The sequence below is a fragment of the Neoarius graeffei genome, chromosome 25 (genome assembly GCF_027579695.1).
Source record: "Neoarius graeffei isolate fNeoGra1 chromosome 25, fNeoGra1.pri, whole genome shotgun sequence".
Classification (NCBI taxonomy): domain Eukaryota; kingdom Metazoa; phylum Chordata; class Actinopteri; order Siluriformes; family Ariidae; genus Neoarius; species Neoarius graeffei.
Genome location: NC_083593.1, coordinates 38,799,527 through 38,826,373, shown reverse-complemented (window position 1 = coordinate 38,826,373; position 26,847 = coordinate 38,799,527). Strand labels below are relative to the sequence as shown.

General features: G+C 41.9%; 1 protein-coding gene across 5 annotated transcripts in view; it reads right to left on the bottom strand.

Moving 5' to 3' along the window:
• The window catches only part of nrg1 (neuregulin 1), a 67,218-nt gene extending 40,618 nt beyond the window's left edge, over nucleotides 1–26,600 (bottom strand). For all 5 annotated transcript variants that reach the window (XM_060908750.1, XM_060908751.1, XM_060908752.1 and 2 more), the window contains exons 1-3: nucleotides 26,407–26,600; nucleotides 10,962–11,127; nucleotides 8,027–8,148 (exon numbers count right to left, since the gene is read on the bottom strand). In XM_060908750.1, the coding sequence (XP_060764733.1) occupies nucleotides 8,027–8,148; nucleotides 10,962–11,127; nucleotides 26,407–26,488 (370 nt within the window). In that variant the 5' untranslated portion in view covers nucleotides 26,489–26,600. The remainder of the gene's footprint in view (nucleotides 1–8,026; nucleotides 8,149–10,961; nucleotides 11,128–26,406) is intronic.
• Nucleotides 26,601–26,847: the final 247 nt, after the last annotated feature.

Genomic DNA, 26,847 nt, shown 5'->3' with positions numbered 1-26,847 from the left:
GCTCTTGCGACAAGGCTTTCGCAGATAGCTTTTCGCAGACAGTTGTAATTTATCGTTGAGCGGGGAGTAATAGGCGTGCGCGATGTTATTCACCGCCACAACGCAAGGGGGCGTGAAGTCGCGAAATCGCTAGGAGTAGTTGGTGGGTGTGGTTAGTGGAGTGTTTATCCTCCGGTTACTTATAATGACTAGAACTGGAGTCGTATAGATGTACGTACTTCCTCACTTCCTCAATCAACCGCTCTTCGTGCTGCTCCATCTTCGCTCGTGTTTTTAAAAATGGCGGTCGTGAAAACAAACCAAACCGGGAAAGTAGGGAAGCGGACGTGCGTGTACAGCGGATGTACAGTGGACCAATCAGAGCCCTCTTGTCTGCGACGCTGTCTGCGAGGCTTCTGCGGTGGTCACAATTTTTGGGAGGTGCACGCAGAGCGTCTGCGAAGGTGGGGGGGCTACGCAGATGCTATCTGCGACGCCGTCTGCGAGGACTGGGTTTTCAGCATAAATTGGCCTTAAGGCTTAGGTTATCTCCAGTTTTTTTCTACTACCATACTACATAAGCCTGTTATAACAACAGCAGTCTGTATGAAAAAGAAATTCACCCATCTTAAAACAAAGACACGCATGGCAAATCAATGAATTAACATTAAATATACAAATAAGAACGGAGTGAAGAGCAAGTATTCATAGTCCTAGCACTAGTATTTACAGAAGAAATAAAAACGTGCAAATGTTTATGCTACTAGTGGGACTTCAGACGCACTTTAGACGCACAAAGGGAGAAAAAAAACAATCAACTGTTTGCTTTTTATAAATATTCAGTGTGCGTACTGAAGTTTTTTTTTTTAAAAAGAAAGGAGAGACAAAATATCTTCAACTGTAGCCATAACATGCAGTCATTATTAACTCAGACCACAGATATTTAATAAAGATCTAGTGTCCGTTATCTTTTCCTCACCCGGCTGAACTTTGCCCTTTGAGACGATGCCAGACCCGATTTACCCTACCCTCATGAACTTAGTCTAAAGAAGCTTTTTTAAACCACCTTCACATCATATTCCCTAAGAGACTTTACACTTGTCTAGACATTTATTCATGTTCTCCATTTGAAATAGGACCTATTCCGATAACAGCCTACAAAAACATTTTGACATTTGCACGCAATTTAATTAATGGTATTAGGTTTAAATACCACACATATTACATCTTGCCTCTGCCTTGCAGACAGCACTGAACACGCTGATATATTATCCCTGTGTACAGCTGAACATTTTACTGACTCGAGGTACAACGGCAGTCTACATTCGAGAGTCCAGAGCCATTACCTTCTGTCTGGAGTGCTGACCAGTGGCCTCGGTACTAATCACCCCATGAGACATATCTCCTCAATGAGCTCATGGCTTCAGCTGGTATTGTGTAGGAGACATTACAAACTAATAGAATTGTCAAATTTGGTTATGTTCTACATAAATCACATACTGAAGTTAAGTCAGGGGTAACAGCCAAGAGGGAAAATAGACTTTTTTTTTTTAAATTAAAAACAGTATCAGTCTTCTTCGCTGGTACTACTTTCAAAACAGGATGGACGTCATCCAAGCACCATGCAGAGGTTAAACCTTCTGATGTTATGAAATGAATCTACATGAATTAATATTGTGGAAAATAAAATAAGTAAAATGCTGCACATGGCATTTAAGCAGACAGTAATAAATGAACATCACCTTTCCATTCTTCCTCCTTTTATGAATGAACACCTCTTGGTAAAATAAAATCTCAAATTAGTAGCCATATATTGTCTAGCTTTAATTGAGTAGCACAAAGCTTTTAATTTATGTGAATCCTTATAAATCATGTATACAAGGGCGTAGGTTTGGTGTTAACATTGGTGGGGACAAAAACCCAATGTCAACCCCCAGTGGCGCCAACTTCAGGTCAACATTAGAGGGTCATAATATTTTGAATATTATGAATATAATGTTCAATATTTTGTGTTCTACCAAAAGAGCATCCATCATCTCTCCAAAGTCCAGACTTTCAAAATTTGAAGTTTGCATGTATGTACTTGGTATGTGACGTTTTCAAAAGAGAGGTGGGAGTAACCAAAAATTTCTGATCAAGAAGGCGGAGGCTGTTATGCTTGTTACGTGAAAATGTTTTATTTGATTAAAAGGTGTCTGGGCCACAAACAATGTCCACATCACCATCGGGTTGTTGTTTACATGTTTCATGTTACACGAGCTTGGTCAGGGCTCTCTGTAGGTCTTAACTGAAGCACTTCAAATTAAGGGTTAGTGGGCTGCTAAAGTTTGCAGGCACCTCACAAGCAAGGCTAGGTGCAATATAAGCCAACATTAGCATAATTTGTTAAGATGTAATAATGTCTTTATGACCTTAATGAACACCAATTGTCAGTATCAAGTCAGATTCTTATTTACATGCCACATAAACTTAGAAAACAGTCATATTCGTACGTTGTCGTTTTTACACACTGAATACGAACTGTTGTTAACTGATTAATTTTATAAGCTAATCTAACGGTACATTCCTCAAGGACAGTTTGCTAGCTAGCAGCCAGTCACTGCACTGCAACCGCGTTTGCTAATTGACAGGGTAGCCAAACTTGCTTGCTGTTTTCGCGACTACGCCCCCAGAGTGAATATTCATGCGCGAATTTTGCGTGGTGTTTCGCCCAGTGGAAACCTACAGTAACCATTTGTGTACTGCGCACGGAGCGTCATTTTTTTTCTTCAATCAGAAATATTGCTAGGGACATATCAGCCGTCATTTGATATTGGTAAGGACACGTCCATACCCAATTCTACACCTATGCATGTATACCAATTCTAGTGATGCAAGACTTAAACAGAACATGGAGTTAACAACCAATATAACCTAGTTAATAGCTGGACCACTGTTATTTTCCCCAATCCCAGAAAAGTCCAATATAACTGATCACTAATACATGATGCAATAATTCATATCAGGCTACAAAAATGTATTATTAGCTATATGAAAAAGCTTTATCTATTGAGTATACAATGGATAAAAATAAAAAAGAACACCTGACCGTAGATAGTGCAGGTCATTACAGTGTAATACAGAGGAACGACTTCCCTTAAACGAGTCAAATAAGACACTCTGATGAATATGGGGGAAGTCTTTATGAGGGAGATAATGATGGCTTGCCGTCTCAAGTTGCATGAAAATGCTCCTTATATGGCGAACCTTGGGGGAAACTACTTAGACAAAATACCACAAATCAATGAGGTGTTGAATTCTGACTTATATCCTCATTAGAAACCTTTGGAATGGAGACGCATCCGGTCACATGGCTGGTATTGTAGAACATCTACACTGGCTACTTGAAAGAAAAAAAAAATGCTCTTGGCTCTCACACATTGTTTAATATCCCTAGAAAACATATCAAGGTTATCCACAGTCATGATCGCCATCCATGGAAATCTGGCCACTGGATACCATCGCAGCAGCAGGCATTTCCATTACACCACTCCACAGCATGAAGATCATTACTGACTGTGCCAAGAGTGTTTTCTTCCCCAGAGCAGCCCCAAGAACCAGCACCAGTAGAATGGCCAGCACAACAGGCCTCTGATTGACACAATGTACAGCAATAACCTTATCTTCTAAATGGAAAGGAATAAAGGAAGAAAAATAAAAAAATAGGAAAAAAAAAACAACAGGATTTTTAATTCTCCATCTTCCTCCCAATTTAACCAATTTCTAGTTCCCACCCACCCGGGGCAGATAAACTAACTCAACACAAGAGCTGATGAAAAACGCAGGTGAATGTCGCTCACATTGAGAGGAAAGAGAAATGCAATCATTTCAACCAAGACAGGAGGGTCAATTGTGCTCTCTTGTGCCCCTTTTCCACCAAAGCAGTTCCAGGGCTGGTTCGGGGCCAGTGCTTAGTTTGGAACCGGGTTTTCTGTTTCCACTGACAAAGAACTGGCTCTGGGGCCAGAAAAACCGGTTCCAGGCTAGCACCAACTCTCTGCTGGGCCAGAGGAAAGAACCGCTTACGTCAGCGGGGGGGCGGAGTTGTTAAGACCAACAACAATAACAAGCCCGCGAAAGATCGCCATTTTTAAGCGACGAGAAGCAGCAGCTGTACAAACGCGAAGTCATCCATTATTATTATTATTATTATTGTTGTTGCTGCTGCTGCTTCTTCCGTGTTGTTTTTGCTTTGATATTCGTGCCAAGGTTTATGTAAACGTAGCGCCGTAACTGACGTATACAGCGACATAATGACGTATACAGCGACGTAATGACGTGGCTCCGCTTAGCACCGCGAACTATGGAAAAGCAAACTGGTTCTCAGCTGGCTCGCAAGTTGAATGAGTTGTGAACCAGCACCAACACTGGCCCCGAACCAGCCCTGGAACTGATTTGGTGGAAAAGGGGTATTGGACTCCTCGCTATAGATAACTGGAGCACTGTTGATCTGCTGCTATTTTGTAGGTTAATGTTTCGTTTTCAGGAGGATAATTTTATGTTGCAACAGTCGAGTAATAAACATGTTTCATATGTATACTTTATTATTACATTGTAGTATCCAATGATTGTGTGCTTCTCTTGCTTTAAGTACAGGCCAATTAACATTTAAAGATCAAAATGTTATACTTGTCAAAGCAAATTATGAAATAGGTCCAGGATATACATTAAGACAATTAGACATGTAAATAAGAAATGTTTTGTTGATGACCATTTTTGCAAAGACACAGCTGTCTGCAATAAAAATATTAATCTATTCACTATCCCTTATGGTACCTTATTTTGTTAAAATTCCCCAGTAGACTCCTGAGTATCAGGATTTATATTTCTGAATGTGAACAAAACACTCTGTTCAAATATAACAAGTGAGCTGGACACAACAAAGACAATCCTGGCGCAGGAAAAACAGACAGAAATACAGGGGGGCTGCAAAAGTAGGTATACAGTAATGAAAAATAAAACGTTCACACAAAACCTTAGCATTAAATGAAACCTAGCACCACTATTATAATACTGGTGATACTGGAATAATCTTTACTGTATACTTACTTTTGCAGCCCCCTGTATACATCCATCAGTACCAACAATCCTTTAAAGGAACAGTCCACCGTATTTCCATAATGAAATATGCTCTTATCTGAATTGAGACGAGCTGCTCCGTACCTGTCCGAGCTTTGCGCGACCTCCCAGTCAGTCAGACGCAGTCAGACGCGCTGTCACTCCTGTTAGCAATGTAGCTAGGCTCAGTATGGCCAATGGTATTTTTTGGGGCTGTAGTTAGATGCGACCAAACTCTTCCACGTTTTTCCTGTTTACATAGGTTTATATGACCAGTGATATGAAACAAGTTCAGTTACACAAATTGAAACGTAGCGATTTTCTATGCTATGGAAAGTCCGCACCATCATGACAGGCGTACTAACACCTTCTGCGTGCTTCGGCAGCGCATTGATATCTGAGCTCCGTATCAATGCGCTGCCGAAGCACGCAGAAGGTGTTAGTACGCCTGTCATTATAGTGTGGACTTTCCATAGCATAGAAAATCGCTACGTTTCAATTTGTGTAACTGAACTTGTTTCATATCACTGGTCATATAAACCTATGTAAACAGGAAAAACGTGGAAGAGTTTGGTCGCATCTAACTACAGCCCCAAAAAATACCGTTGGCCATGCTGAGCCTAGTTATGGCCCTTTTCCACTACCCTTTTTCAGCTCACTTCAGCTCGCTTCAGCTCACTTCAGCCCGACACGGCTCGCGTTTCGACTACCAAAAACCAGCACGACTCAGCTCGCTTCAGCCCTGCTTAGCCCCTAAAACTCGCACCGTTCTGGAGTGGGGCTGAAGCGAGCCAAGCCGTGCCGAGTGAGGCTGGGGGCGTGAGCAGACACTCCCCTGTGCACTGATTGGTGAGGAGGAGTGTCCTCACATGCCCACACACGCCCCGCGAGCGCGCTGGGATCTGTAAACACCGTAAACCCGGAAGGAGAAGAATTACGAATTGCGAGAATTTCTGAAGCCTTATGCACCTCGCCTCATCTATACGCTCTTGCCAGTATCTGTTGGCGTTGTCGGTGACAACAAGCCACAGCACCAAGACCAGCAACACTAACGACTCCATGTCCTCCATGTTTATTGTTTACTATCCGGGTCGTGAGACTACCGCTTAAAAGCTCACTGATGTCACTGTTTGCGCTGCTTAACGACATCACGTGACGTCCACCCACTTTCGCTAACTCCACCCACTTCCAGCCAGCACGGTTCAGCGCGGTTGTAGTCGAAATGCAACTCCAACAGCCCCGCTCAGCCCGACTCGGCACGGCACGGCTCAGCCCTACTCAGCCGCGTTGGTAGTGGAAAAGCGGCATTACATTGCTAACAGGAGTGACAGCGCGTCTGACTGCGTCTGACTGACTGGGAGGTCGCACAAAGCTCGGACAGGTACGGAGCAGCTCGTCTCAATTCAGATAAGAGCATATTTCATTATGGAAATACGGTGGACTGTTTCTTTAAGACTGATGGAATCATGTAAGGATGAGGACACACACACAAAAAAAAAAAAAAAAAACTCATCTGAACCAATGACAAGGGTTAGACCATGATGTTCTGTAAAGGCTCTGAAGTGTCAGTGTTAAGCAGGTTACAGATTCAGCTTGTCCTTGTTGATCTAAAAATATCTGGACAGACATACGAATGAAGCAGCTTTTTTCTCTCTGGGCAGCCATTCAAGGAGGTACTATGGGCTAATTGAAAAAGTGATTAAGTGTCAGATTAAAGCTAACAGAGCTGCTTAGTGATCAACCATTCCGTGGTGCACTGAGATGATAAAGACTGGACAATAGGAAGCCCATTTACTTCACAGGGATATTAATGTTACACAAAGTTTTTAAACCCCCAGGGCCAATATTTATCAATTCAGGGTAAGCTTTAAAGTGCATATTCTGGACCAATTTCGTGTTTTTTTTACATGAAAGTATGTCCCTTTACACACTCATCCAGAAGGGTAATTTTGCACAAGGCCATCTGTCTACAGCAGAAAAAAATAAAATAACAAAACGCGTCTGGAAAAATCCCAAGGGAATCTGGAGCCAGATTCGTGACGTTACCTGCGGAAGCGCCAGCAGGCTGCGCGAGCTTTGCACGGTTTCAGTGCACAGCCTGTGTAGACCAAGCGCTCCCATTTCTCTCTCACTGTCCGGTCTTTTGGAAAACGATGAGTACTAATCCCATCAAGATTGGTGTTGCTACACCCTCCTACGATACATCTGTTAACCATTTTAATAATTACGTGATAACGTTGAAGAAATTTGCAGAAAACCACCAGGTCGTTTTCTCATAAACAAACCAGCGCTGACGTAGGATTCAGAAGGAGGCGTCCCGCAGATGACGTCACGAAGATCAATGTTTGCCAGGAAATTAAAATGGCAAGTTTTTTCAGAGGCGGACCAATTCGCCTCAAATGGCTAGATTTCAACGGAATTTTTCTGGTATTGCGCAAGGGAAAAAAATTGCAGAGAATGCAGAATGTTACAGATATTTGACCAAAGTTTAATATAAAATAGGAGAATTACATTGATCTTACTCCTGAACTTACCCGTGATATGCACTTTAAAGAGGTGTGCTAACTTAAATAATGAAACCTAAACGGAAAGAGAAAGACTGGCTTCGTCAAATGTGTTTGACATTTAGGAAGGCTTAACTTTTGCAATTTGAAAGCACAATAATTTAAGAAATTATTTTTAAAAATGTCTGGTTATTAAAGCAAAGTGGAAAAACCTACAATAATTCAGATTTATGTACAGAACATACCTGCCAGCTGTTTGAGCCTACTGTGTTCAAACCCTGACATTTCTCAACTTGAATCAGTTCCATTTCCTTTACAGGTTACCAGTTTCCTTTAAAATGATCAGCTATTATAAGCTCTACTAGACAATAATAATAATAATAATAATAATAATTATTATTATTATTATTATTATTATTATTATAAGAGCAATTCTCTCTTCTTACCTTTGATGATCTGCACAGTGGCATTCTGTGTATCTGTACCACGATCATTCACAGCCTTGCATGTGTATGTTCCATCATCAGAGTCTGTAACTTTCATTATCTGCAGCTCTGATAATGCCCCTCTGTCAGATAAACATAAAACATTATTATTAATTAAAATCTGATTTATAGTCTTCAATTATAATATCACACAATGACTTTCTGGGGGAAAAAAAAGAAAGATTTATCAAACAGATGGAACAGTTGTATGTTATGTTATTATTCTATCCACATTCACTGGATATGAGCAATTGCGTGCTCTGATTGGCTACACTACTACTAGGCTATCAGCTCATATACCAGGGGTGTCAAACCTGATCCATAAAGGGCCGTGTGGCTGCAGGTTTTCATTCCAGCCATGCAGCAGCACCCTGATTTGGCTTATTCAATCAACTGACACACCCACCCTTTAATCAAGGGTGGGTGTGGCTGCAAGTATTTGACTGTGTGAAGACAGTTCAGTTGATTGAATGAGCCAAGTCAGGTGTGCTGCTGCATGGCTGGAATGAAAACCTGCAGCCACAAGGCCCTTTATGGATCAGGTTTGACACCCCTGTCATATACCATGAGTAGAGAAAAACAAAATGGCGGAGTGTGTTGCTGAACCAACCAAGGACGAAATAAAAACTCTAGTCGAAAACAAAACCCCCCAAAATACAAAAAAAAGCAATAAAATATGGAATGAAAGTATGTGATGGTAAGAACGTATCTTTTTTTTCCAAGAATTATTATTATCGCATTTTTCACAAATTGCTTCTGTCATTTCGCCAGTTTACGTTCTAAGCGGAAATGATTTTGTCGGACATTTTGTATTAGGTTTTTATTAACAGAATTTGCAAAACATAAAAATAAAAATGCTCTGTTTCTCAAAATCCAGTGAATGTGGATAGAATAAAACAGTTATTCCACTCAGTCTCGTTGTACATGGTTTATAGCCAACTCGGCACTATAAGCCTCGCTGGCTATCAGCTCATGTACGACTCGATCTAGTGGAATAACTTAAATATCCACCCTAATTGACATGTAATGAAAACCGGCATATTGTCGTGTTTAGGTTTCTGTAAATAATAGCTAAACTTGACAGTAAAGACAACTGTAAAAATTTTAAAGGTAGATAAATTCTAACAAGATATGCAGCACTTTGTTACTGTCTAACTCTATGGCCTGGGCCACAATAATGTGGATAAACCTGAAAAAAGCGTCTTGTCTTATCTATTCTCTTTATCCGGCCACGTTGAAAAGGCATTACGGTATATTGACCAAGGAAAGTTGAAAATGATGCTGATGGTGGTCATGTGATGTCCATATTTCCAGCACTACGATGCTTTTTCCTGTATTAGGCATTTTAATTTCACATTTGATTGCTTTGTATAGGAAGTGACACTCAGTGCGTTTACATGCACATCCAAATCGAGCTACTGTCCGTAATCGAGCTAAGGGTCCCAGCAGGGGTGCCAGAGAAATCCAATCCTACATGCACACAAGGAAATCGAGCTATTGTGTGAGGTACATTGTGCACCCGAGCCACAGGTGGCGCTACACGCCCCATCGTATTGGTACACTTCCGGCTGTCGTCATGAAGAAGAGCTATTCAAGAGTATAAACAAAGTTATCAGTTCCGTGTTCACAAGAAGAGTGTTTGTATGTACGAACAGAAGTGTTCCTTATAAAATGGCCACTAAGTTGAAGTTGCTCTGTAATGGTGAACATATTAACTGTTAGCCTGCTAACATGCTAATAACTTACCAACTAATTGGAAATGGGTGCGTACATACCCAGACACAAGTGGTCCTAATAAAGTGGCGGCTAAGGTGAAGTGTCATGCCGACCGAGGCTGTCGTGTTTCCCGCTTGTGGTCTCGTCACTTGTCACTTCCGGAAGGGGCAGTGCTGAAGTAAGTAGCTCGAATACGTAGCTCGATAGGGTATACATGCACTAAGTAGCTCGGCTAAAATCGCATAATCTAGGTCGTGTAGCTCGATTACGAGAAATCAAGTTCGGTTCAATTTCAGCCGAGCTAAGGTGTTTCCACGGCATTTAGAACTTCGATTTCAGTCGAACAACGGCAGAAATTCGATTTTCTCTATGTGCATGTAAACGTACTGACTGGTGTGTGCAAGAATGTGTGATTGATGCCTGCAGCATCAAAAGAAAAAAGATCATGGGTCAGACACAAAGTGTGCATGTCCAGCATAATTTTTACAACAGGAAACAGGCAAGAGGACTTGAAGACCAAATCTTCCCAGCCTCACATGATTGCTCATGGCATGTAACTGTTAATGTGCCCGAGTTTGAATTCGGATGTCATAGTCCAAGATAGCACAACCAGCTGTGCTCTCTGGGTGGGAAGGATGGAAACTCTCTCTCCCGTCAATCATACTGACACTAGCCAATCATGGGTGTCTAGGCTTTCCTCAAAGTGTGTTACACCACCCCAACATTGCTTGAGCAGCAGTTTGGAAAAAAAAAAATAAATGTAATCGGCGTGCTTCATGTGGCATGGAGGAAGCACATGACAGCCTTCGCCCTGCCTGGTTGGTAGCTGTCATGTGATAGGACAGAGCTGTCTGGGCTCTAAATACACACACACACACACAAGTTGTTTCCAATTAGTTACTAAAAACATTATTAAATGATTCAGGATTGCACATTTTGTTCAAAATCTGCCCATGTACCAATAATATGGACAAATGTTTAGACTAGCTTCCAGTGTCCAGGGATATGCAACAGGCAGTGATCAACATCAGAACAATCATTTTTCCACTACTTCAGCTTGTCGTGTAACCTGTTAACTCATGACCTAATGTTTGTAGCAGGCCTCACCTGCTCCACAAAACAGAAAGAAAAGACCAGCCTCTTTTCAGTAGAAATACAGAACAGGAATACAGGTGCTCACTTTTTCCTCAGCTTGATTTTTCTGGTCTCGTTTTTGCCAATCTTGACGTTGTTTTGATACCACTGGAGCTTGGTCTTTTTGCCGCCGGCTAAGAGCTCACACCTCAGCGTCACCTTCTGACCTTCCTCCACTTGCACGTTAGTCAGCTTCTTTAACTTGGGTGTGGCTGAAACAGAGACAAAAATCGGCTGGTTAATCATTGGTATAACCTGAACAAAAGTAGGGGCTGCACAAAATGCTTTTCACGACTGTTTTTCTCCATTCAGAACGATTCAACAGATTAACAGTATTTATCCAAAGTATCTTAAAAAAACACAACAACCTCATTTTAAATTCCAAGCCCCTTTCTGAAGAAAATACAGCCATGACCGAGTGTCCATTATCTTAGATAGAGGGAGACGTGGACGTGTGTTCACTGCGTGCCAACAGACCTGGAGCGTTTTTGCATTACTTCAGTCTGTTAATATTCATTATGCCTGACGATCTTTTCAGCAAACCCTAGCCATTCCACAAGCCCATGAGAACCAACAGAGGCTTTTGCCCCTTTCCAAAACGGCTTTGCTCCACGGTGGGTCTGCACATTTTTGAGACGCCCGCTCCTTCAATTACAGACAAACACAAAGGAATCATCAGCCTCCTTTCACATCTTAAACGACTCACAGGGTTGCCATGAAACTGTAGTTAAATGTGAAGTCCTGGCTTGAAGAGATGTGTTTAGGGGAAAGTTCATTATGCAAATGATGAGCAAACAGTTAGCTAAGAGTAGGTCATCAACTACTTCAACCTCTTGAAGCAGAAGTAGTTTATGGAGCATCCGCCGAGAATCCTTTAAAAAAATCCCGGATCCAGAAGGTGATCCGGATCAGGCCAAGAAAAAAATAATTGTTTGTTTCCGGTTACCCGACCGACCGTTTAAAAAATGCCCCGACCCTAGACTTTTTTGTTAGATGTTTAAAAAAAAATTTATTTTCGCCGACCAACAATAAATTTTGAAAAAAAAAAATCTGCATTACGATTTGCATAATATTGTCGATCTGACAAGTGACTAATTCTAAAACGCATATATCGGACAAGAAACACTCATTGATTTCTCACGGCCTCAATCTGACGTCATGACCTCTTTCCGGGAAACTCCGGCTTGTGTTGTACACAACGCTAGGCATCATGGCGGCCAACGAAGTGTTCTCGATTACCGTGATCGGTTGCGACCACACGGAAGATTGTAAGACAATAAGTTCATTTTATAAGTTTTCAACTGTAAAAGAACTCTACGAACATTATCATCCTCCGCTGGACGAGTCATGCAAACAGTATACACACAGCGCCCAGGCTAACGGCGGTATCGATATCACGATGGAAGTCACGTTGGAAAGCCTGCTCAGCAATTTTGGCTTGCGGGCACTGGCATTTGAATGTAAACGGAAGCCGGAGTTTCAAAAAATGTTAGCTATCAAAACAAAAATACTAAAAGTACACGAGGACGCAAAAGTGGAGGCAACAAAGGTGACAAATAATGCATTCCAAGTGCTCATGGCGGGCGGCAGAGCTTTTGTTTCTGTGAAGAAGACGGGGTAAGTTTGCTTGTTGTGGGCGCCATTTTGTGTACATCAGCTGTACATATACATACATGCATTTGTGGTGGGGGTTCTGGAAACCGACAATTTAGAGTATGACAGATGGTGTTGTGAAAACCGCACAGGGCTGGTCGTTGTTGGCTCGTGGAATCCCCCAATTTACTGGTAGATTCAGATCGATATTTTATTCCAACGTATTTTGAATACATTTGTAGTTATGTTTATAGTTCCTTTAAGCGTCCGAGCACTCCATATTTTGTCCATGGGCTCCGAATCCTGTATTCCACAAGCTTCACTGGTTTTCTTAGGCCTGGTTCTGGATGGTTGAGTCACAGAATGACACTTCCCCACTATGTGCCACTGTTTGTCCCACACCTAAAATTTATTTAAAAAAAAAAACCTACCTACCCGGTATTTTGTGTGATAAAAAATAAAATTAAATAAAATAAAAAGACCTACCTACCTACCCTATTTTTTTTCAAGATGTAATAGGAAACAAACAATTATTTTTTCTTGGCCTCACCGCCAAAATGTAATGGATTGTTACTTGTGCCCAGTTACACCTCTGGAAAAAATTTCAGAACAATCCGTTCATAACTTTTTCCGTAATGTTGCTAACAGACAAACCAACAAACAAACAAAAACCAACGCTACCGAAAACATAACCTCCTTGGCGGAGGTAACTAGGGCATTATACACTAATAAACTCAGCTTCAAAGACTTCATATTCCCTCAGAGGATCTTTTCTGGCTGGGAATCAACACAAGCTACCGACAAGCCATGAATAATATGCAAAGTATTTCATGCTGCTTACACCCTCCACTAATAAATAACCTGTTTTTCAACCAAAAGAATTTCAGTGAAAACTGCAAGCAGAAAAATCTGATGAAGTTACAACCTGAGGACAATCTGTGGCTTAAAATGCATGTCACGGGTAAATTCAGGAGCAAGATCAATGTAATTCTCCGATTTTATATTAAACTTTGGTCAAATATCTGTAACATTCTGCATTCTCTGCAATTTTTTTACCTTGCGCAATACCAGAAAAATTCCGTTGAAATCAAGCCATTTGAGGCGAATTGGTCCGCCTCTGAAAAAACTTGGCATTTTAATTTCCTGGGAAACATTGATTTTCGTGACATCATCTGCGGGACGCCTCCCTCTGAATCCTACGTCAGCGCTGGTTTGTTTATGAGAAAACGACCTGGTGGTTTTCTGCAAATTTCTTCAACGTTATCACGTAATTATTAAAATGGTTAACAGATGTATCGTAGGAGGGTGTAGCGACACCAATCTTGATGGGATTAGTACTCATCGTTTTCCAAAAGACCGGACAATGAGAGAGAAATGGGAGCGCTTGGTCTACACAGGCTGTGCACTGAAACTGCGCAAGCTTATGCAGCCTGCTGGCGCTTCCGCAGGTGACGTCACGAATCTGGCTCCAGACTCCCTTGGGATTTTTCCAGACGCGTTTTGTTTATTTTTTTCTGCTGTAGACAGATGGCCTTGTGCAAAATTAACCTTCTAGATGAGTGTGTAAAGGGACATACTTTCATGTAAAAAAAACACGAAATTGGTCCAGAATACGCACTTTAATCTTTAAATGTGTCTCAGGCAGCACGTCAGTACACCACAGACGAAAAGACACATTTCTGGGACACAATTTTATGCATGTTGTCTGGGTGAATTTTATTCCTCTGAGCTTGTCTGAATGTTGTGGACAATCATTTGTAAATCACTTGATTGGATATGTGCAGCATACTTTTAAATCCATTCCTTGCTGACATCTTTTAACTCTTCAATACAAAAGTGAAATCAAATGTTCCCTTTTTGACTCAACACCATGAACATTCTGTTCCAAGAAACCCAATAATGACTTCCCTTGAGATTGTTAGCAGCAGAAAAACAGGGGGGAAAAAAATCATGTGCAGAAACAATCATGTTACTCCTTCAACCAGTTAGATTCATGACAGAATTAGTAATCACCAATAAATTTAACACAAAACCCAATACACAAACATTGTTCCAGACAATTAATTGAATTTTGCTGTTGATATAATGAGCTGAACATGTTTTAGTTTATTTCTTGATATTAACTAAGCAAGACTTTGCTTAGGAAGTCCTCACAATGTCAATTAATGCACAAGGCTTGAGATTAAGTGCTAACGAAGACTAATGTGCTTTTTACATGGGCAGTGAGAACAAATTACACCCACTTTCCTCCATGTTTACACGCTTACTCTTGATCGGCGGCAAACTGGAGGTTAGACAGGTAAACACAAAAGTGCGGATGCACAAATCGGTGATCAGAAGCTTGCTTTCAACTTGGCTTATTGTCCTCTTGCTGCTCGTTTCTGTTTAAACGCTCAGTGATTCAGCGGTAAATCAAGATTTCACTTTCGGAAAGCTGATTCACTCTGAGGTGGTGTTTACATTAGACCGTATCAGCGGATCATCAGATTAACGTTTTTAAAACGATTTGCGTGCACACAGCAACGCCAATACACGATTCGCGTGCACACAGCAACACCAATACACGGATACGCTAATCACATGACTAATTAGACGGCACATCACATGATCCCAGTGCATATCGGGCATGCGCAAGTCACTCACCACTTGCAAGTGGAAGGATGGCAAGCGAACACCTTCTCCAGCAGATAAACACACCTGGCTGTGATGTTCATGTTCTCACTGAGTTTAAGCACCTGAAGGAGGTAAATAAGTTGAAATGTGTAAATAAACCTCAGTGCGGCTCAGCGCTTCCTCCTGCGCTCCAAATCACTCCGCCCTGAACAGCGAGTGCCCTCTGGAGGGTGCGCACTCCGGCCCTGCGCAGCTCAGAGCGCGTGAGTGAAGCGCACGAGCAGTGATTCGGGACTGAGCCGCTGTGTGTGTGATCCCAACGCCAGCGAATCAGGAAGGTGGACGTCACAGTGATGTTGTCCAATGACGACGATAGCTAGAGCTCAGCACTGCGTTTCCTCGTTCCTCAATGTTTACACAGCACCGGATCAGATACGAACTGGGTTGAATACGTGGGCCCTGGCGGATTCAAGTTGTTCCGCCTGTGGAGTTGTTTCCCGGCGTTTTAATGTGCACGGACAGTGCATCCGCGACGAAAACGAGTCGGATACGGTCTAATGTAAACACCACCTGAATGACGTGTCGTTCAGGGAACGAATCGACTCTTTTAGATGAATTTTAAATTGAAAAAGCAAACAATGATCTACATGTCCCCACAACTGGATGAGGGTAAGAACTTCTTCTTTAGTCCAGTCATCATTGCGACTGATTTGGGAATTGCTTGACTCCATCGTTTAAAGGCGGAGAATTTTGACAAGGAAAAGCACTCGAGAAGAACTGACCATTGAATTTGCCACGAAGCCGTCTTGTCTGAATGAACGCTACCACGCATGTCTAAGTCCTCCTACTTGCCACCGATTGTGGAAACAAGTTGCACCTGGAAGATGATGTTCCGGAACAAGTCACACCACCTTGTAAAGTGGAGCAAGCTGCCCCCACCGGTGTCAAATTGTTCTGGATCAAATCGTGTTTAGACAGGCAGCTGCACCAGGACAACTTGTTCCAGCAAAAGTGCCCATATAAGAGCAGCTTAAGAAAGTGTTATAGAGACCGTGCACATGACGTCACGAGGTCACGTGATATTTGTTTATCCGCCATTTTGGACGGCAAGGTCGCGCATAGAACTTAGACGAACCCGTTCTAATTATCAAGTGTGTGGGAGTAGATCTTTTGAGAATGGTTATATCTTGTTCAGCATTTGGTTGTACCAATAGACAGGGCCAAAAGGAGTAGTCTGGCTAACGCGACTGCAAAGCTCTACGAGCTATTGGTCTGGCCAAGATATTAAGCCCAACCGTTGCCCAAAGTGCGTGCTTGACCCGCCTCCCTGAAATGCCTCAGTTTGCTACTGGTCGAAGCCAGAAAAGGCTGTGACGAAGCTTAAACCAATCACATCACTCTTTCCTCTGACGTATGCGACGCGACGGGGCTAACTGGTAGATTAAACTCTTACCGAAGCCGGTCGGGAGCAAGGCGAAACCGTCCTTCCTTTCAATAAATACCTCCAGGGCTGCTCTTTGCTCCGTTTTCAATGAGAACTTCCCGTTGAATGCTTTCAATACAGCATCTATGCCTAATAGATGCAGAAGCGTGAATGAAGCACTTCTGGCATAAATTCTGTAAACAATCTATGGCTTCCGGTCGCAGTTCTACTACGTCAGTGCCTTGAACACGCCTCTACCCAGGGCCGTTGGAGATGCTCAAAGTTGATTGGTTCCCGATTTTTCGGGAGCTTGGAAGAGCTGTAGATAGCTTGCCTGGCCAGACTAAGCTTGCAACAGGCCCTCGTGTTGCGTCACGCTTAGGATGGGCGGGCCCAGGCTACCAAAGGAAGGCCTGTCATTTTATAGATTCCCTGCAGACGAGGAGAGACATGCAAAATGGGTGTCCGCTGTGCGAAGAGAAAACTGGTACCCCAGTTCTACCAGCCGAATTTGTAGTGAACACTTCATATCAGGTAGGTGTAATCTTCTAATTCAATACTCCTAGTACATCTGTTAAGCTGATTTTCGGATTGAATGATAACTGCATACTTAGAAACTAGACAGTCTCTAACGTTTAAAATGGCTATGCCTAGCCCTACTACCCTGGCCTAGTCTATGACAATGTTTTATCTTTTTGGCTCATATATGCCTTTGAAAGGCCAATCCATAGTAGGGATGGCGAAAACTAAAAAAAATCTTGACCGACCTCCGAGCCTCATTAGCCGGTTAAAGTCGGTTAACCTATGAGTTTAAACAGGGATGCAAACGGCGGATGCGCCTTTTTCACGGCTGAATCGCGCAGATCCGATTTTTTTTTTTTGGGGGGGGGGGGGGGGGGGGGCGTTGGAGTGTCTGAATAATTTCATCAAAGTAAATTATGTATTAAAATTACTAAATGAGCAAATGCTGTTACAGTCCATGAAACATAGAAAGTATTAGTATGAGAAGAAGGCAGTTGGTTAGAAAGCTGCGCACATTTGCGCAGCTTCCGCGCAGGTGTGCGCGGTTTTCTGATTTTCTGTTTTTCAGACAAAAACATACATATTTACAACCCCGTCATTATCTGGAACTGAATTTAGATTTCGAACATTCTTACGATAAAACGTCCTGCATAGTCTCTTTATGATAAACGTCTTAATGCCACTTACCCGTGAGGTTATCAAGTAGACATTCTTCTTCGGAACCTTCCAGAGGTATAGTTGGGATACCCGTCCCGCAACAAAATATTTATAAGCTTCCAGGCTCTTGTAAGCTTTGAGGGCTTTGCCAGTGTAACACGATTCACGATTAACGAGAAAACTGTAAATGTCGTGGTAGGCCAGATCGGGCAAATCGCCGGCACCGCAGCTCCGAATTTCCCTGAACAAGGATTGCGGCACGTTGTACGGATCTGCAATCCCCAACCTGGGACACTTTTCCACGTAACGCTGCCTCACGTCACCTTCAAGATGCTGAACAAACTTAGACAAGTAATCGCACGATGTTGATGGGGTATTTTCCGAATTTTCTTGGGGATTACTGCCTGGATCCATTACGCTCGCACAAGGTAAACTATCCTGATGCCGTCCAATGTGGTGGAGTACACACATGCGGGTCACGTGACTGCACATCCTCTATACACTTGGAGGAACGTGCGATCTGTCCTTTTGATAGACACAAATGAGTTTACAGATGTTTGTGATTGGCGAGTAGGGATTGTAAGATTCACCGATTTGCATCAGTACTCCGATTTAAAAGTTCATTGTGCGATTGCCTGGATTAAAAATGTTTGCACCGGATACAATTTGGGATGAAATTGGGATGCACTGTTTCAATTAATCTTTGCATCAGTAAAATCTGATTTAATAATAAATAGTTATTACTAGAGGTCCTATGCCTTTAGTATTTAGAAACGTGACCAATAAGTTTATATTTACACTGATTCCTTCTCTCTAAAGTGTTTCTCAAGCATACGCTCTCATTTCCACTTCTGTTAGTGGCCAATTGAGGTTTTTCACCTGATGTCACAGGGTCACGTGACGCCCCGGTGTCCGCCATTTTGAAGGTCAAGCTAGCTAATGTCAACAACATCATAGCTGGTATGTTACTGTAGCAATGTTTACGTTCAGTCATTTGGATGACTGTTAAAACCTTTCAGTCTCAAGTTTTTCCTTTACTGGATTTACTAGTTTACTGTAATTATGATCCGGCAGCTATTTACACCGGATCCAGTGTAAATAGCTGCCGGAGCGCGCTCTGGCTTGCTCCCCCTCAAATTAAGCAGCGCACTCCAGCTTGCTCCCGGAGTGCTCCGGCCGAGGTTCCGGAGCGCGCTCCGGCTTGCTCCCCCTCAAATTAAGCAGCGCGCTCCGGCTTGCTCCCGGAGTGCTCCGGCCGAGGTTCCGGAGCGCGCTCCGGCTTGCTCCCCCTCAAATTAAGCAGCGCGCTCCGGCTTGCTCCCGGAGTGCTCCGGCCGAGGTTCCGGAGCGCGCTCCGGCAGCTATTTACACTGGATCTGGTGTAAATAGCTGCTGGATCATAATTACAGTAAACTAGTAAATACAGTAAAGGAAAAACTTGAGACTGAAAGGTTTTAACAGTCATCCAAATGACTGAACGTAAACATTGCTACAGTAACATACCAGCTATGTTGTTGACATTAGCTAGTGCTAACCTTAGCTGTAATAAGATGGCGACCACCAGCTCCAGGGACGACCCGCTGATGTAGGCATGTTACCCAGCCTGACACAAAATATTTGTAGGTATCCAAACTCTTATACGCTTTCAGATCAATACCTGTGTATGGCGATGGGTTTTTAACGACATAGGTATACAGATCATGTGGGCCGAAGTCAGGTAAAGACGAGGGCTTCGTGTACTTCCGTACGTCAGTGAACAATCCTGGTGGAAGCAGGTAAACGTCGTTCTCTAAGCCTGCTAACCTCAATTTTTGCAAATACCTCTCCCTCTGCTCGCCCTGTAAATGCCCTACGTCGCTGGATAGTGAAGGTGTTTTCTGCATCTCGCTCCTTTTTCTTTTATGTTTTTCGTTTGTCGCCTTCCTCGCATTCAAACTGATTCGAGCCGTGACGTCCAAAATGGCAGCCTCACATGACTTGGTCACGTGGGTGAAAAACCTCAATTCTCGTCAAGTCTCTCAGCCAAGTCTCGCATGAATTTGGAGGCTTGTCTGGGTGAGACACACAAGAGTATATGGTGTGGGAATGGGAGACTGGAGTGGCTCACTCGCCGTAGCTCTAATGGGATTGCTTTCAGCGACCATGTGAATAAATCAAAATAATTCAATAATGTGTACCTCTGAATATTCACAGTTTGAGAAACAAGAATCCCATAATGCTGTTTTGTTTATATTAGCAAACCTGAACTGTAGTAAAGCGGATATTGTTTGGGTTGGCTTAATTTCAGAAGCTGTTTTTCCCACATCAATCACGTCACAATTAACAGGACCACATCTGTCCAGCACTGACTCTTTTCTATTTATTTTCAGTTATTACAACCAGTATTGATCTTGTTTCTGTATCATTTTACTGTAGATTAATGGTACTGATTTTCAGGGAGAAACATAACCAACCAACCCCCCTTTGGACAAATGGTCCTACAAGCAAGAAGGAGTCGACAACGGAAAAATTTTAATATGGATGGATGATTTGAGACTCATTCTAAACTCATATATTGAGTCTAGAATTTTACCAATAGACTTTTTATAGAACTGAGGGACTAGCTCACTTAAATGTGTCATTTGAGCTGTTAACTAAATGATATGACTGTAATGTGATAAAATACATTGATGTTGGTGTTAATATTGACAAAGCTACCACTTTTTAAGTAAAAAATTGGGTTGAAAATGGTTCAAAACAACATCTACTGCTTAAAACCATCCTGAACCTTGCAAGGCCGATGCTGACGTAGAGCTGACCATTTTGTACTTCTCTGTGCCATGAAATTTTTATTAAAAAGAAAATATGTTAACGCCCTCTAATCAGAGGTGAGTGACTCACCTCCCCAGCCCCCGCCCTTGAGTCTGTCTGTGAAACCTAGTCTGTGAAACCATGTTCATTTTCAAACATATGCTGATCGAGACTCATCATTCAACTCCTGCCTTACACAGCTCCCCCCGCCACTTGCCTACTTTTTTTTTTTTTAAACATTTTTCAAAATTATGCAGTGGGTGGAATTAGGCTGAAAGCTGGGGGTGAAGTTACACTTAAAAGAAAAAAAAGAAAAGAATGGCAGATAGGAGTCAATACCGAGACAATAGAATGAACTTGAACCCAATAAATGTGTAATCAACTGCGCAAGCCACAACGCACGATACCTGACCAGACAAATTTCACCGGAATATTGCAGGTTTCTCCCAGATATCATCATATAGGTTTTACTTACAGGTTCGTCACAGTTGTTACTTTTATTCTCAATTTCCTCCCAAAGGTGCCCAACCCAAACCTTCACTCTCAATCAGAAAAAAAGCTTAACTGATAAGACGGTGAATTCCGTAGATAAGTAATATGTAAGGTTAACGCTAGCTGAAAATAATGAACTTGTCCCTATCCAGAAATTCTCAAGAAAGTGCAACTCATTCATTAAAAATGACATCACTGAGAATTTGACAAATTTAGATTGAAGCGATACGGTGTACATACGTTTGTGCACGTACAGGCAATATTGTGAAAGCAGATGTTTCTTCACTGTAGTAATCTGTACAGGAGCACGAAAAAGCTCAAACAAGTAAGCATACAGCATGCAATACCCAATAAAGATAGTAGGCACAACATGTGAGTAATACTTAAATCTAGCTCCACGAACAATCAATACCAAGGAACAGTCCACTTAATCAATCAGACATTTATAGCTGAACTATTGAGGAATACTTCTTCAATACTGGCCAGTATCACGGACAGAATACAGATGTCTGCTTTAAGACTCAACAAATGGGTTTGCTGCCTGAATTTACCGCTCTCTTCCAGCCATAGGTGTGTATGGAACACTTGCATGTGACGTCACAGCCGATCCAGATTGTGACAGACGCCATCTTGTCGGTCAAACGCCATATTTCTGCCTTCTACTTCTAGTTCTACTTCTGCTTTTACTTCTACCTTTTCTTCTGGAAAACCCTACTATATACAATTATACTACAGCAGCTGCGGCTACAAGCTCTCCCTACCTGTGCACGTTTTTTATGTTTTTTGTGTGTATTTTTGCGTGTTGTTCGTCTGTACCGGACTTCAATATCCACTACAACCGTATGGACTTACTGGACATGGGTTTCCAACAGAAAATGACGGTTTGTAGCGATTTCCATCGCATGCACAACATTACGGACGAGATAGCGAGACCAGCGGGGTCTCTGTGGGTTGTTATCGGAAGCAAAGCGAAGGAGGCGGCGCCGGGAGCGGAAGCAAAAGCGAGGCTGCAGAGCCGGCCTGTTGACTAAGCTCAGAAAACAGCCACTCAAACCTCCACTGCCAAGCCTCTACCTCTCCAACGCCAGATCCATGGTAAACAACACGGACGATTTGGAATTACAGCTGGAATTACCTTATTCTATTCTATAATCGTCTGGTCAGTGCTATACTCAATACTTAAGTGACTTACCCATCCAATGAGGATTCTTGTTTACAAGATGCCACATCTGAGTCGCTGACAAATCCTGAATTTCTGTAAAGATAACTGTCCAGAGATTTATAAGCACACAGTGCTTCACCACGGAACAGCGAGGGAAAGTTAATGAGGTAATTATACACGTCCGGGTATTCCGCTGGCAGTTCAAAATCCGGTCGTGAAAACTCCGTCCGGTAAGCCATAAGGGTCACTAATCTGTAGATCGTTTATTTTAGACATATATCTAGTTATCTGTTCATTAGAAAAATGAGCCATGTAGTCCGTCAGTTGAAATTGATCCATTCTGTACACGAGTGCAGCAGTATTCAGCGGTGTTTTTTACCGACAAGATGGCGGCTGTGTACTTTCCGGTCACGTGACTGCAAGATCTCTATTGCAGCATGGGTGGCCCCTTTATATCACTGTAAAACGAGTTATAGGTCACAGCCATTAAAACAGTATGACAGATAGCTTCATTTACAACTTGTCTTACAATGTATTTGCTTTTTTTTTTTGGTACACGTAGGCTGTTTCTCCAGCTGCTTCTCTGTGTCATGGAGGAGTCCCCTTCAAGGAAACTCCTACACTGGTTTTGCGGCCACGACATTTTCACGGACCAGGTTCTGCATTCCAGTACTCATTGCTCTGTCGAGCGAGGAATTCCATGATCTAATACTTCGTCCAGATATACGTATACAGGGTCCGGCCATCTTCTGCTTTTAGTCCATGGACTATAGGGACTTGTGAGGAAAACTGTACATAACTCCAACTCCTTTTACATCTGCTAAAAGACTGGTCTTAATGCCGTAATTGGTTGGAGGCTGTGGGAGTTTAAAGACACTCTTCCAAAGCAGTCCTCTACCACAGTCGACTAAGAATTTACTTACCTTTCTCTAAACTGTTTAGCAATATGAAATGACTAATAACCTTGAACTGACTAATTATTTATGTAAGTGTTTATGTAAGTGACTTGATTATGAAATTAAAATCCTGACTGAGGAGTTTTATAAACTAACTTTGTGACTGACCAGATATCAAACTGTACTTTTCTTTGTCGCGTCGGCGGTACCATCAATAGGACATGTTTTGTACCTTCAGCATGTACGTATATTTAAACTAGGAATCATGGAAAAGTAATTTAGGGTCCATAATGGAACCTGACGCTCTAAAAGCTAAATAAAAGGTACACCACATGCACTTTTCCAGGTAAAAAGATGTATATTAAAGGTACGAAACACGTTCCCTTATTGCTACCACCCCAATGGCAAGAGAAAATACAACTTGGTATGTTCATTTCTGAGAGCATGGCCTGACCTTATACTAGAATAAACACAAAATTAGTTCATTTAAAAAAAAAATCTCAATCAGGATGTTAATTTCATAAACACATCACTTACAACAGGCTTAGCATGAACAGGGCATGTACTACATGACACTTACACAGCACTCAGGTTTGATCTGTTTAATCCCTTTCAACAGAAATGTCTATTAAACCATCTGCCAGTTAATTAACAGACTGAAAGTAACAGACACCCGTCAGAGCTTCACAGAGACCACTAGGAGACAAACGGCGCCGGTCAAGCAGAGGCGTTAAATGAGCACCGCCAACACCAGTGCATGCTGCCTCATGAATGATCACATTATACCCTGAGAAATGCCAACACCTAACACGTTTAGAGCACGAGTGTGCCTGTTTCAACACGACTGTGTACAAGAGTATCTTACAGGTGATTTTTGAAAATCACGTGAATCTGGATTTACCAAGGTAAATCAGGTCGGCATTCTTAAAAGGGATTTTTTTTTTGGGTGGGTGGGGGGACTCATTAAAAAAAGGGGGCTTGGATTTTTAGGGGGTTCATAAAACAATAAGAACACTTCAACCACCAGCACCTTCTATTCACCTTTCCAGCTCGGTTCTCACTCATCCCACTCCCTTTATATCTTCGTATGCTTCTCTACCCAGTATTACACCTGTCTTTCTGTCAAATTTAATTTGCTTCTTTTTTCACTTTTTACTGTCCTTGCTGGGAATCTAACTCAGCACCTTCTACTTTGAAATCTACCAGTTTACTGCTACACCTACGAGGATTCAATTTCAGAAAAGAAATCAAACACTCCATTAGATTATTCAATCCTAAACCTAAATCCTAATTCACCTAGGTAAATCCAGATTTTTTTTCTTCACATTTTACAGTCCTTGCTGGGAATCCACCACTTTATCACTAAACCTATAAGGATTCAGTTGCAAGAAAGAAATCAAACATTCCATTAGATTATTCAATCCAAATTCACCTAGGTAAATGCATTTTTTTCTTCACTTTTGACAGTCCTTGCTAGGAATCCAACTCAGCACCTTCTGCTTTGAAATCCACCACTTTACCACTACACCTAAGAGGATTCAATTACAGAAAAGAAATCAAACACTCCATTAGATTATTCAAACCTAATTCACCTAGGTAAATCCAGATTTTTTTTCTTCACTTTTTACAGCCTTTGCTGGGAATCCAACTCAGCACCTTCTGCTTTGAAATCCACCACTTTACTGCTACACCTAAGAGGATTCAATTGCAAGAAAGCACTCAAACACTCCATTAGATTATTCAATCCTAAATCACCTAGGTAAATCCAGATTTTTTTCTTCACTTTTTACCATCCTTGCTGGGAATCCAACTCAGCACCTTCCACTTTGAAATCCACCACTTTACCGCTACACCTAATAGAATTCAATTGCAAGAAAGAAATCAAACACTCCATTAGATTATTCAATCCTAAACCTAACCCTGAATCCTAATTCACCTCGGTAAATCCAGATTCACCTGATTTCAAAAATTACCTCAAGTGAGAAAGTCGTGTGCCAGTGAGGTATAAAATAACACCGGGGACTTTAGAAAGATCGGGAACCGTGTCAGGAGATAAAAGGTTAAGGATCTTCAGTGAACATTTTGGAACGTGGTCTAAAGGAATGGGATGGGTTTATAACCACATTCACATATGAATGGACTTCAGAGGTTGAAGACTGAACTGAGATGATACTTCTGTGAAATTCTAAACTTTCCAAAATCTCTGGTAACTCTTAGAAAAAAAAAAGTTTACACTACCGTTCAAAAGTTTGGGGTCACTTTGAAATGTCCTTATTTTTGAAAGAAAAGCACTGTTCTTTTCAATGAAGATCACTTTAAACTAATCAGAAATCCACTCTATACATTGCTAATGTGGTAGATGACTATTCTAGCTAAATTCTACTAAATGTCTGGTTTTTGGTGCAATATCTCCATAGGTGTATAGAGGCCCATTTCCAGCAACTCTCACTCCAGTGTTCTAATGGTACAATGTGTTTGCTCATTGCCTCAGAAGGCTAATGGATGATTAGAAAACCCTTGTACAATCATGTTAGCACAGCTGAAAACAGTTGAGCTCTTTAGAGAAGCTATAAAACTGACCTTCCTTTGAGCAGATTGAGTTTCTGGAGCATCACATTTGTGGGGTCGATTAAATGCTCAAAATGGCCAGAAAAATGTCTCGACTATATTTTCTATTCATTTTACAACTTATGGTGGGAAATAAAAGTGTGACTTTTCATGGAAAACACACAAAATTGTCTGGGTGACCCCAAACTTTTGAACGGTAGTGTATTTACAGAGGGTCAAACTACTAGACAGATATTTTATTTGATTTAGAGTTTTACGAAATGTGCCGGAGAGCCTCTACTGACTTTTTTTTTTTAACAGGGCAATGATGTAATTTTAACTATCACATTCTGTTTTAGTATTACAGTTTGTCTGTGTTTAAACTACAACAATTTGTAAATTCTACAAAAAAATATGATCAATTCAACATATTCTTACTGTTAAATTAACAGTGGTATTTGGTTACAGTATATTGATGTAAATTACACACTGCTTCATTGTTTTTGTATTTACAGTTTTTTATGTCATGATTTTACATAAATTCACTGGACATTTTTTACAGTGTGTCTATTCTGTTGACCAACATGAACAAAAATAGAAACTTCAGTCAAGAAAGCTCAACACACACACACACCTGTGCTGAGAAACACATGGAGAAATTTCTATCAGAACAGACACCATAAATAAGACCTGAAGGAGAAAATGAACAGGAAACAGAAGTGGTTAAAAGCCGCTGTATTGTGCCTGAGCGCTCTCACACACCTTACCGGGGCCACGGATTTATTCATTAACGCACCTGGAGCGTCGCTTGCTTCCTTATCCGAGCCACTTCTTCCTCCCCTGTCTCTCCTTTTGCCCTTTTCACCTTTCCCGGACATGGCGGCCGCTCCTTCAGTGCTGTCAGGCCGACGGAGTTCAGCTTTAACCGGTCAACCGTTTGTTCCTCGCGGTCTGAGCGCGCGCTTCTCTCCAGCCAACTGTTGACTAGCCGCCGCCTCCGCGCGCGCACGTGTTTTACAGCTCGCGCCAGAGGCGGGATTTCAACTTCAGCCCACAGCTCAAATTTCTCCTCAGTGGATTCAGCACTGCAAAGGTGCGCACACATTCTGACACACAGGAACGCTACCACATATAGAAACATAACAAATATTCAAATATACACTAACCAGACACCATCATATTTATTCATTAATCAATCAAAATCATCTCGTCTCATTATCTCTAGCCGCTTTATCCT